Raw genomic sequence first — 13555 nt, forward strand, 5'->3', positions numbered from 1 at the left:
CCATCAAGCTATGCAGCTGTCTCTCATGGTGGAAGGGATCCCAAACTCTGAACCAGAAAATTCTCCAAATCCTGAGGTGTTGGCTCTTAATGGTAAGATACATAACCTGCTCTGGCCCATTTTATTAAAACATCAGCATGTTTTTGTATTCCAAATTCCTTACCACTATTGGTGGAAGGATCTAAGCCGGTTAGTGTCAAACCATACCGATATCCTTACCATCAAAAGGAGGAGATTGAGAAACAAGTGTCAACCTTGTTAACCTCGGGAGACATCAAGCATAGTCAAAGTTCATTTTCTTCTCCAATATTGCTGGCCAAAAAGCAAGATGCTACATAGAGAATGTGTGTTGACTACCGAGCATTGAATGCAATCACAGTTAAGGACAGATTTCTGATTCCAACAATAGACGAGCTCCTTGATGAATTGCTTGGTGCTACAGTGTTTAGTAAGCTGGATCTTCGTAGTGGTTACCACCAGATTCGTATGAAGAAGGAAGACGTGTACAAGACTGCCTTCCGCACTCATGAAGGACATTACGAATTTTGTGTAATGCCATTTGTCCTCACAAACGCTCCAGCCACGTTCTAATCAGCTATGAATAAGATTTTTTGGCCCTTCTTGCGCAAATTTATTGTGGTATTCTTTGATGATGTGTTGATATATAGCTCATCAATGGATATTCATGTGGTTCACTTGGAGCAAGCCCCGCTCTGTTTAAAAGATAATCAGTTCTTTTTAAAACTTAGCAAGTGCGAGTTTGGTCTTCCGGAAATTTCTTATTTAGGCCATGTGGTTTCTGCCTTTGGAGTCAAGGCTGACCCAAAAAAGTTGGCAGTCATGTTGGATTGGCCTCAGCCACGCAGTGTGAAACAGCTAAGGGAATTTTTGGGCCTAACCGGTTATTACCGGCGTTTTGTTCATGGTTATGCAACCATAGCAGCTCCCTTAACTGATATGCTCAAGGGTGAAGAGATGGCATGGTCTGAACTAGCAAAGAATGCTTTTGTTCAATTGAAGGAGGCAATGTCTGTAATTCCAATACTTGGGCTACCTGATTTTAGTTCACAATTTATTGTAGAAACTGATGCATCTAATACTGGTGTTGGGGTTGTTCTCATCCAAGCAGGTAGGCCTATTTCATTTTTCAGCAAGAAGCTAGGTCCCCGGTTGGCTGCCGCCTCCACGTATGTACGTGAGTTATGTGCCATTACATAAGCGGTTAAAAAGTGGCGTCATTATCTTCTTGGATCATATTTTGTTGTTCGTACGGATCACCAAAGCATTAAAGAGCTGTTGTCACAAACTATTCACACTCCGTAACAACATAAGTATGTTTATAAGTTGTTAGGCTATGACTTCACAATCGATATAAGCCAGGGGCTTCAAATGTAGTTGTTGATGCCTTATCAAGGCAGTTTGCAAAAGACAATACAACTGCATCATTGCATGCTGTGCTATCATAACCATGTTTCAACTTGCTTCAACAAATCAAAGCTGAAAATGCACTATTTTTAGACTTAGTGCATCTCCATCACAATTTTAATTCTGGCCTGATTACTGATGCAAATATTACGTGCAAGGAGGGTATGTTATTTCATTTAGGCAAGTTCTATATTAGTTCCAATTCCAATCTTAAACAAGTATTGATGCATGAAGCTCACGGTTCACCAATGGGAGGTCATGCAGGAGCTCTTCGAACATTTCTACGTCTCTCAACATCATTTTCTTGGCTTCCTATGAGAAGGGAAGTGACTGAGTATGTCAAGCACTGCCTTACCTGTCAACAAACTAAAACATCGACCCAAGCTCCTATGGGGTTGTTGCATCCATTGCCAGTTCCTGAGGCAGTATTTGAGGATTTAACAATGGATTTTATTACGGGCTTGCCATCTTCACAAGGGTTTTGTACAATTTTGGTGGTAGTGGATCATTTAACGAAGTATGCTCATTTTGGACCATTGGCAACTTCTTTCACAGCAGCTTCTGTTGCAGCACTATTTTGCGAAATGGTGATCAAGTTACATGGCTTCCCACGTTCTATAGTGTCGGACAGAGACACAATTTTTGTCAGTCAGTTTTGGAGAAAACTTTTTCAGTTTAGTGGCACCAAACTCAACATGTCTTCGGCCTACCACCCACAATCTGATGGGCAATCTGAGGTCACCAACAGGTACCTAGAGCAATACTTAAGAGCTTATTGTTCAGAACAAAACAATCGATGGGTTTCCTTTCTTGGTTAGGATGAGTTACATTACAATACTTCAGTTCATTCTTCTATTAAGATGACTCTGTTTCAGGCCTTATATGGACGCATACCTCCCACAATCCCACACTACCCTCGTGGTCTTGTTAAGATTGAAGCCTTGGATACTATGCTGGTTCAGAGAAATGAATTGTTGCATGCTCTTAAGTCACACTTGATTCAAGCTCAAAATAGGATGAAGAACTTGGCTGATAAGAAGCGTAAGGACCATTCGTTTGCTGTGGGAGATTTAGTATTGGTACGTTTACAACCACATAGACAAGTACCTGTAGCACGTCGTGCCAATCACAAGCTGGCTAAACGTTTCTTTGGACCATTTCCAATCCAAAAGGTTATTAGTGTTGTTGCCTACCGTTTAGCTCTGCCACCAGAGAGTAGAATTCATCCCACATTTCATATTTCTGCCTTGAAGCCCTTCCATGGTTCGAACACTGTTGGGTTCTCTCCTCTGCCTCTTGACAGCATTGATAATTGACCAATTGAAATTCCCTTAGTAGTTTTGGCAACTCGTACAATCAAAGTTCGGGGTAAGCCACAATCTCAGAAGTTAGAAGTAGTGTTGTTAGTGATACTTAGGTGTCCTCTGTTTGTAAAGACACTTGGGGAAGTTAAAAAATGCACGGAAGTGAGTCATACTTGTATAGGAAAAGATATAAAAGACAAAGGAGATTGTATTGAGGGATTATATGAATAAAATTGACTGTTCTGTTATACACTTTCTTGTCTCTTTATATCAGATTATTAATTAAATCAACAAATTATATATATATATATATATAATATGTGTGGGACCTAGATAAATTCAAGAGGAAATGAATTGAGTTGCATAAAAAAATTGATCCCAATGAGACAATGGCAGACCTATGTTAGTGCACATGACTACAAGTGCACACAGTAGTAACCTTTGAAAAGTTTGGAATTCTCAAGTACTGACTCTCAAGTTTAAGTGAGTTTTTTGGTTTTATGTTGAAACCACTCAAAATCTTGATTGCTTCCGAAATCACGTCGAACATAGTGCCAACATGTCTGAGGCAAAGTCAAGTTTGGCTTCAAACTTTTGCTGACAAAATTATCCTTTTAGCTTAATAATATATTACTATTCTAATAATATTCAAATAAGTAGAATTCATTTTTTTTAATGAGCTCGCAGATATTTCTTTCTTTTTAAGTGATAATTGGTTTAACGCATACGTGCTAACTTATGTTGAACGTGATATATTTGATAAGATTGATAAGGAAGATATAATACAATATTTTTAAGGAATAAAAAATCGAAGAATGCTTTTATAATCGTTCTATTGTAATATCTTAATTGACTCTTGATTATTATTATTTTATGTTAAGTTGAAACTTTCTTCTTCTTTTTTCTTATTTATATTCTTTTATTTTTTAATGCATTTAAAATTTTATTTAAAAAATAAAAAAATCAAGGACACTGTCCCCGAGCTCCCATCATTAAATGTGCAGACATAAACAAATTTTTTTGGGTCCGCCACGGCAGACAAATCTACTATAATGTTTGAGTGTTTAAGGGGTGAAATACGTCAATGCAATAGTGAATGGATGAGGCTATAGTGTAGAATTGAGCTCAATAACAGAGTCATCGTTCAAATCTCACGCAAAAGCTAAGAATTAAGGAGAGGTGAAAGGCACGATCGGCTATGGTGGGGTTGAAATTTAGCAGGATAACAACAATGAAGATCAATGAGTAGAAAAATAACTTCTCAACGGGAGAGTGAGATATTTATAGGGAAAAAAGATTCTCTGGTGTGAGTATAACTATTTTTCCCTATGGGCCTTATTTTGATGTAGATGTGTGTGCGCCAGAGTGAGGGGTCGTGTGTGATGAGGGAGCATATGTCCCACTTTAAGGATGCAAGTTTTGTATCCTCAGTAGGGGCCTAATGGTCTTCTCAGAGTATTGGGCTTGGTGATTAGTCTAGAAAATTAAGTAAAACTCTATTCAAGTACAAAAATAAAACATATTCTATCCATTTATAATTATCACCCGAACTAACCTTTAGATTTAGGTCCCCAATCGTCACTAGATAATTGCTCCTCTATCGTTTACTTCAAAAATAGCTATTATGCTTAACTTGAATTAACTCTAAGCCCTGAAGTACAAATCTTATCACTCAACAATTGCTCCCATATTGACTTCTCGACAATGGCTAAAAAGGTCGGGATCATTTTACACTGGTGTAAGTTACACTCTTAATCTTGATCGTTGATCATATTTATATCTAAAGGTTCTAATTTATTAGATATTTAAACCGTTCGATTAGATGTAAGTAAATCGATGATCCAAATTTGGTGTAAGACTTCTTATTCTTATACTGATGTAAGAATATCTTGCCCCTAACTAAAAACCAATCTAAACCAAGTAAAAATAATTTGAAGTTACCGCTTTTAATTTGTAAACAATTAAGTATAAAACAAAACTAAGAGGAGGAGTGAATGAATTTGTTCAAACATTTCAAATGTGCCCTTTGGAGGAAAGGTTCACAATATAATTTTTATAATTATTTTTCTTAAATTAATTATTGGGGAAATTTCATAATTTTAACGGTAAATTTTTTTTAAGGTTATCCTGATATTCAAAAATCTCCAAAACTTATTTCAAAAAATAGAGTCAAAGTTTTCAAATTAATTTTTCAAAAAATTAACTTTCCAAAATTTAATGAAAAAGAATCAAACATTTGAAATAGAATTAAAATTTTTAAAACAAATAAAATTTCCAAACTTTCTTTAACTATTCTCTAATGCTTTATCAAATTAAATTATTTTTTCAAATTAAAAATGCATTCAAAAAATCTGTTTCAATTTCATCTGCTTGGAATAAGAAGAAAATTTTTCTATCTTCTTTCCTAGTTTTTAAAACTTTTACATAATATAACTTAAGGTATGATCTAGAATTATCTCATTTACTCATTATATTAAATCTAAGATTTTATATTGAATCTTCAATTTCAAGATTTCATGATAATTTGTTGCATTTACTTCTTTGAAATTCAACACACACTAAATCATGCAACCAACTTTCAAAAAATCAAGAAATTGTTATATGACTTGGGTTACTTGTTTGTCATCATCAGAATTAGACAAGGCATGAGTCCCAACATTTTACACGGAACTACAAGTCTATTATTAAGTTAAATGCTAATGTTATTGTTCATACGTGTGTGCTTGAACGTGAGATGTTAAGCCCGACGGATGGAGACTAGGGTTTTAATCTATGAGATAAAGGTGATGTCATTTGGTATGGAATGGACCAAAGTCTTGCAATATGCTACCTGCGTAAGGGTTTTGTTGTGCAATTTCGCAATCAAATATATATATATATCAATCACACAAGTACGCAAGTGCATGTGTCACAAGTAATAAAGTGAATGTGTGAGTCCAAGTATCGTTCCCACGAAGATTAGGTAAAGTTACGGCTCTAGGTGAAGCAATAAAAGTAACAAATATGACTAAGTTATTATCTAAGTTATTAACTAATGATTAAACTAAGCTAAGACTACTGATTATCTACGAAAATAATTAAAAAGATAAGTTTCAAGTATTCAATGATAGATTGAGATCAATTTCCTCAATGTTGCAATTTTACCAGAATGTAATAACAATGCTATAACAATTATCCATCAGTAATCAGAACACCTATATATGCATGGGCTCTCACAATCTTATATGTATACTAGTTCTCGTATCTCTATGGCTAACATAGTTATGAATCCATTAAGTACAAGTTTCATATGATTTTATGGTGTGAATGATCTCTCTACCCACACTTAACCAATTTAATTAATTAATCCACAATGTTTAATAACTTTTCCAGGTTCACCTATATCTCTATAGCCCAAACCTTGGAACTCTTGTAGCTCTTTCTCGATAAGTCAACAAGATTAGAGACAATTTGAATATTTATTAAATAACTAATGAAAAATTACATAGCAAAGTTTAGGCAAACATGGTTACATTACAATACGGGTACTCTATCACTCAATTATAGACAATTTAGCTCATACTTAAATAAAAAGAAACAACAAAGAAAGATAAAGACTCCATAGAACTAAGAAAAAATAAACATGGACGATGTTGTAGCTATGCTCTCGCAGCAACTGCTGGCTCCACCATCACCCACTGCCTCTCAGCCACCTGAGTAGTGTTGGGATTAACCGAATTCAAGGATCTTTCTACTATATCCTAGCCTCATCCTTTGATCCATTGGATCTTACTCAACGAACCCTCAAAATTTCCTATGTGTTTCATGGCTTGAAAACCTCCAAAAGCTCATTGGACATGTGTAGGATCTTATTTATATAGAACAAGGTGATTTGGGCGTTAAGTAGCTCTTCAAATCCTTCAAAAATAATCTGCCAATATGCTCTTGATTTGGCTAAAGATTATGGTCTTATTTGCTAAAGATATGGATTTGCTAGATATGTGATTATTCTGATTTTACATGAAGCATGGTGACTTGGCACTAAGCAACTCTTCTCCCTTGTCTGAATTAGGATTCCAATGGCTAGTTATCCTTGAGTCTTCAATGCACCATTTCACTTAAGCACGATTGCTACAACTCTCCTACTCATAGCTACGACTCTGACCTGAAACAAAAACAACAGAGACAGTGACACTAACAATAGATAGAGAGGGGATTGAGATAATTGAGGCCCAATCTAGAGGAATTATGATTACTCGAGAGTAAAAATCCATTATGTGAAAATGAGAACATAGTAATCAGTAATGCATTTGCAGTGAATTATCATTTAGCAATCTATTTATATAATTATAGGGTTTTTTTATACATAAACATGGGGTTTATAACTATCATATCTAGATTTTCATTAAAGTTTTATTTAATATACACAATGATCTTTATTTTTTTATCCTATAAACTAGGTTTTTTTTTAACTTCTTACAAATTAGTATAACATAATAAATTTTAAATGAATATATTTTATCTAGACTTATTTATCGCGGGATATAAAGCTCAACCTACGAATGACTCAAGAGGGCCAACAACCAAGACTTACAGGTTAAGGAAATATGTTTATCCTTGTTGATGTCATCTTGCAGACATACAACTACGATCACAGCAGCATAGGATTCTACGGTAATCCTTATAGCCAATAGTTAAGGGACAAGCATATGGTTCCAGCTATACCTAAGAGGCATAGCCCACAAATAAGTATCTCGCACATAGGATAACATGCATAAGTCGTTTCAGCCCACCAATGGGGTTAAATTCCACCATACTAAGGCTGCATAAGCAGGGCAACCCACTATTATATAATAGAGGTTTGAAGCCCATGTATAATTATCTTATTTATCTTTACTAAAGCTCATTGATCAAATACTGACTTGAGCGTTAAAGTGTTTTGCAGGTACTCCCTACATTTGTCCTCACTAAACAAGACCAATGAGCACCAACCTCTCCATCTTGCAGAAGTATTCCACTGAAGTGTTCCGCAGAGATAACTCTCAACAACATCCATTCCAGAAAAGATCTTGATTGCTGTTGGACCAGACTCAATCGTGCGTGGTCTCGCCCAATATGTATTGAATTGATCAATATTATATTTCAAAATAAAGACTAGCTTTATAAAAAGTATTTGTTTTCATCTTATTTAATAATATACATTACATCAAACATATGATAATATAATGTCTTATATAATATAAGATCAAACATACATAATATTAAAATTTTATCAAGTCTTATATTATTAATCATAATAAAACGTGACGTAATTATTTAATACAGTAAGCATATATATGCAATGCAAGAATAAGCATTACCAATTATTACTTCTTATAGTGTTAACTTTTGGTTTCGTTTGGGTTATACAAAAGATTTAGACAGGTAAGAAAATTTTAAAATGAAGAGATAAGTTAAAGAAAATAATTTAAATTTATTGTTTCCAAAGTTTTATCTCTTCTTTAATATCTGTTAAGTATGAAGGCAAGATTTATGAATCAGTTTACCAATAAAATTATATAAACTGTTTCGTGAAAAAATTTACTCTCAATTTTTATTTTTGTATGAACATGGAGATATCCTCGTTTAACCTACTCGGGCCATCACCTTGTTCTCGGTATGTCCCCAAAAGCTATCTCGTCGTTGGAACAACGAGTGCATTAAGCTTTGTCACCGAAAGAATGATCAGACTCCAAAGATTTTTCAAAAATTTGTTTTACCAAAGATTTGAACCCATGACCAAAATTTGCTTTACCTAAAGTTTGAACCCGTGACCAAAACAAACTTTTGGGTTACGGCTGTTTGGTACGAGGTATTTTTTTCGGATTTTTGGGAAACTGAATTTTTTTAAATTTTAAATTTTCACATATTATCGTAAACTGATTGTAAAAATCATATTTTTGAAAATCGAGATTCTCGGATAAGAAAAAATTTCTCCTATACCAAACGCCACAAGGTTTTTTACTCTCAATTTTACCATCTTACCAAATCGGCCCATACTTTTATTTTTCTATAATCAAATTTTTTTCAAATTTTAAATAATTTTTTTTCCTCTTCATCTCTTTCTCTTAATCCAAAGAAAGGATCAGCTATTAATCTTTGTTCCAATCAATACAATCTAATTTTTTTCCAAATAATCAATTATAACAAACTTTCTTTATAGTAGAAAAAATAGAGTTGTAACTCGATTTAAATTTTAAATTTATGTGTGATCTTATTAAGCTTCAATTGTTCTTTTGAGCCTAAACTTGTCCTTAGAATTTGAACCCAGAAGGCCCAAAAAAATAGCGAACACTAAGTTGGAGTCGACATTCATATGTTACGTCCTTTTCAATGGTGGATTTCAAACTGTCCAAGAGACATATGAAGCTGCACCGCTCCCCTTAAAAGAAATTAGAATTCAAACGGAACCCAGCACGTGATGTTCTGAGGATTGCAGACTTATTATATCCAGGATTTCACGGCAACGCTAAAGCGTATTTCAGTCTCAGTTGACTCTCCAGTTATATACAAAATGGTAGGAGTATCTTATCATTATATTATATGATATTGATATTGAGAATTAAGATTTTAAACTACTCGAAAAAATGAATAATATTAGGAGGACCGAAAAGCTTCTATAAATTCTTTATCAGCTTCTAAATTTCGTTAATATATATAAAATAAAGTCGTTAATATCAGCTTCTAAAATCCTTTGGATATCCACTTCCCTGTAATCCTTTATCAGCTTCTAAATTTCGTTAATATAAGTGCTTCACTGAGAAAAAAATTGAAAAACATTATTGTTTCAGGGTTTAACGTTTCCTCCTGTTAGAAAAGAAAAATATTTCTGTGCTTTCAAAATAATATTGTTTTGAAATTTCAGAAAAAAAGTTTGTCATCTTAAAAGTTAATATAATGCAAAATAAGTTAAAATTACAAAAATATATTTTTTATGATTCCAAAACCGTGTTTATTTCCATGATAGGAGAATCATTAAATTCTTGTTTGGTATATGTGAATTTAATTATTTTCACGTGATACTTACTAGTGTTCTTTAAGTCACTTGGGGCTGTCGGCGCAGCGGGGGTTCGTGCTAGGCATCAAATTCGGGGTTCATGCTAGGCTTCAAATTCGGGGTTCGGAACTTCAATCCATTTCACATATTTAATTAAAAAATATTACATAGAAAATTTCAATTATGAAACTATATATATATATATATGCAAACAAAAATATTTCTACAGTCACTTTAGATAAGATTATCTACAGCTATCCAAAAAAGCTACGTCATTTTGATTAATAAAGAGTGTTTCTGTAATTGTAGGTGAATTAATGAACAATGTTTTCGTAAAATGCATATGATAAAAAAAAAAATACGGAAACACCGTTTATTAATTCACCTAAAATTATATGAACATCCTTCATTAATCAAAATGACGTAATTTTTGGGGCAGCTATAGATAACTTTATCTAAAATGACTGTAGAAATGTTTTACCTATATATATATATATATATATATATATATATATATATATATATATATATATATATATATATTAATTGTCATATTCACAAAATAATACCTAAAAAAAATCCTAAAAGATAAGAGACACCACAATTTAAAAAATTATATTTTATTTAAGGTTTTAATATTTTGTAGATAACTTATCTGCATTCACTCTCAAAATATCATTTTGGATTGAAAAATTAAAAAATTATAATAAGAAAAACTATTATAACATTAAAATAAATTATAATTACAAAAATATTCAACCAAAAAACGATGTCAATAACTTATAAATTATCTAAGACATTAAATTTCTATAATGAATGTAGATAATTTATCTACTTTGACTACAGAAAAGTGAACTCTTTATTTAATTGTAAAAATAACATAAGTTCTCTAGATAAAAATAGTATAACTTGTGATGTGTAATATTAGGGCATGTTTGATGCATAGTATATGATAAGACCTGATAGTATAAGGCCTGATTGTATAAGACCTCATTGAATTTTAATATTATCCATCGTTTGACATTGTATCGTATATAGTAATATATTGTACAAGATAATATCATATAATTTTTGATAATGCACTGTATAATACTATATAGGATAAAAATAAATATTTGTAATAAAAAAATCTTTTAATAAATAATTTATATAATTCTTAAAAAATGTCATATGATATTAATTTTTATAAAAATCTATTGATTAGTGTGTCTAAAAAATAAATTAATTTTTATAAAAATAAAAATATTCAATATTTTAAAATTTAATATATTAAAAATTAATTTTTATTTTAATATATTAATATTAAAATAATATATTTTTTTAGAACTGCACTAGTCAACAATGGTATTATTTAATTATATTATCTTAATTAAAATAATATAACTTCATATAACTTATCAGGCTTAATCCCTCTCCCTTAGACTAGATTAAGTTATACATCGTCTTGATGTATTAAGGAATTATCTGTACAAACTTATACTATACGATGATACACCAAACAACTGAAAATGTCATAACGTATAGTATAAGTTTACACTATCAGACCTTACACGTCACATCGACCCATACTATTACCCATCAAATCATATTACAAAATGTTGGAATAGCAAAAAAATTTATACCATTTTGTATTGTTATATTCTAATTTGCGTCTTTTGAGTGAACCTCAATATAGGCAACCCAATTTCATTTTTATTTTCATGATAAAAATTTAGGTGAGATTTGATGTCAGATCAGGGCAAAATCCCAATCTTTTTGAATTTTTTTGAGAGGAATTACGTACTGCTTACGCAACCTAATTTTTAATTAGTTAAGCCCCGCCTAACTAGCGATGAATGTGAGTTTACAGCAGCAAGTCAATGTTCTCCTTCGTGCTTTTCAATAAGTCACCTCACATTTGTATTATTTTATTATTTAATTATATATAATTATAATAATTTTATACAACTTTGTATAATAATTCTATCACATATTCTGAGATATGAAATGATATGGTTTTTTTTCCATATATGCTATAATGGTTTATTAAAATATTTTGGGGAAGAAATCCCTTTATAGAGCAAAATATTTCTATTATTGGATATTTACTATTCTAGTTATAAATTTAAAATATTAATTCAAAAATAAATCCTAACGAAATGATGCATAGCAATTAGCAAGAGAAGTTTCTCAACAATACTTAGGCAAAAAAAATTAAAATATTACTTTTTTAAATAAATAATTACCAATAAGTTGTTATTTTAATTATGAATATACTGCACTCATTTACATTCAAATTGGGTATGACCATTCACGCCTAAGTTAAGCGTGACTTACAAGGCATTCACGCCTAATTTAGGCATGACTCGTATGGTGTTGACACGTGACACAAAAAATTAACAGTTTAATCGTAAAACTTCAGAAATCATAACTTTTGACTCGAGTATTCAAATCATGTAATTTTTTTTTTTAATTTCACATAACTTTTGGAGATCTACGCAATGACATCTCATTTGACATATTTTATCTCTCACAACACAGTACAAATTTGCCACAATAGTACTATAAAGATGGCACCAAAGTGGATTAGTTCATCTATAAATAAGGATACTTAATGTCATATTAAAATATATACTTTCTACAAAGTGTTTGAAAAAAAAATAGTGTACAAGGTTATTGAATCACAATATGTATCGAGTATCGTTTGGTCGATTTTTCGTATCATGAAACATATCGAATCGTAAGATACAGAAATATAATAAAAAATAATTGAAAAATATATAACTTTTTTACGAATTTTATCGAACCGTATCGTAAGTTACATCCTTCTGTTTTATGACTTTTTTCTTTAAAGCCATTTAAATTATGTATGCCTAAGAGAAAGAAAAAATAAATACATTTAAAAGAAAAATAAAAAAAGGACTAATGGATATAAAAAAAAAAACTAAACCTGCAATCGAATCATGAACTCTAAAGTGTTAGGTATAGCTCATACTTCGCATTCTGATGAGGGCCCTAATTATCGGGGTCAGCAGAAAGGTAACTGGGGTTTCGCTCCCAGGTGAGCGGGCGGGGGTCCGGGGGTGCCGGGGGTTTGGGGGGCAGCACCCCCTGGCCCGTAGAGGCTAGGTACGATTGTGGGCCTCTGTTTTATTATAATTTTCTTAGCAGTTTGGACTTGGGCCCATGAATAGCTGTTGTTAGGGTTTTGTAATCCTATTTATATTTGCCTTGTAATCGAGAGACTTGTAACGAGTGGCGATGAGGTGAATATAGTACAGACAAGCTGGACGTAGCCTAAATTGGATGAACCAGAGTAAATCGCTGTGTTTATTCTCTCTCTTTTTCTTTTCCGTTTTCAATTTGTGTGTTGTTGATTTCCAACATAAAGTTTGGAAACGTCTCTTATACGAAACAATGGCTACGTCATTATGGCTGGATTCGCTGGAAGCTTATAGCCTCTGAATGGATTTCAAAAATAAAATCCTTCTTCTTTAGATATTTAAAATATTTATTTAATTATTTTCTTTATTAATACAGTTTTTTCATATTGATTTTTGAATTTAAATCACAAATCAAATCTTTATTTTGTTTTCCTTATTAATAATAATTTTTGTAGATTTTTTTAATTTAAATCACAAACCAAATCTTTATTTATTTTTTATATTAAGAATTAAAAAAATAAATTTTTTAATTTAAATCACAAATCAAATCTTTATTTATTTATTTATATTAAATTACAAACTCAGAACTCGGAGACTTCTGGGTTTAAACGCTCTTATAATACCATTATTGCAAATTTGAATTGTGTTTGTGTGAGATAAAATATGTC

General features: G+C 31.9%; 1 protein-coding gene across 1 annotated transcript; it reads left to right on the top strand.

Annotated features, from left to right (window-relative positions):
- Window positions 1-342: 342 nt before the first annotated feature.
- LOC133294870 (uncharacterized) lies at window positions 343-2741 on the top strand. The gene is made up of 4 exons (XM_061493625.1): window positions 343-584; window positions 669-1191; window positions 1587-2162; window positions 2301-2741. Exons 1-4 carry the CDS (start codon window positions 343-345, stop codon window positions 2739-2741), a joined length of 1782 nt encoding a protein of 593 aa, XP_061349609.1.
- The last annotated feature ends 10814 nt before the right edge of the window (window positions 2742-13555 follow it).

This window comes from Gastrolobium bilobum, unplaced genomic scaffold, assembly GCF_033153095.1.
Source record: "Gastrolobium bilobum isolate Gb01-03AN ecotype WA unplaced genomic scaffold, APGP_CSIRO_Gbil_v1 utg19071, whole genome shotgun sequence".
NCBI classification, from domain to species: Eukaryota; Viridiplantae; Streptophyta; class Magnoliopsida; order Fabales; family Fabaceae; genus Gastrolobium; species Gastrolobium bilobum.

Bases quoted from the DNA above. Each gene is read 5' to 3' on its own strand.
- LOC133294870 (XM_061493625.1), top strand. From the start codon at position 343: ATGTGTGTTGACTACCGAGCATTGAATGCAATCACAGTTAAGGACAGA. The intron at 585-668 runs GTTCTAATCAGC...GTTGATATATAG, and splicing joins CTCACAAACGCTCCAGCCAC to CTCATCAATGGATATTCATG. The intron at 2,163-2,300 runs GTCACCAACAGG...ACTCTGTTTCAG, and splicing joins AATCTGATGGGCAATCTGAG to GCCTTATATGGACGCATACC.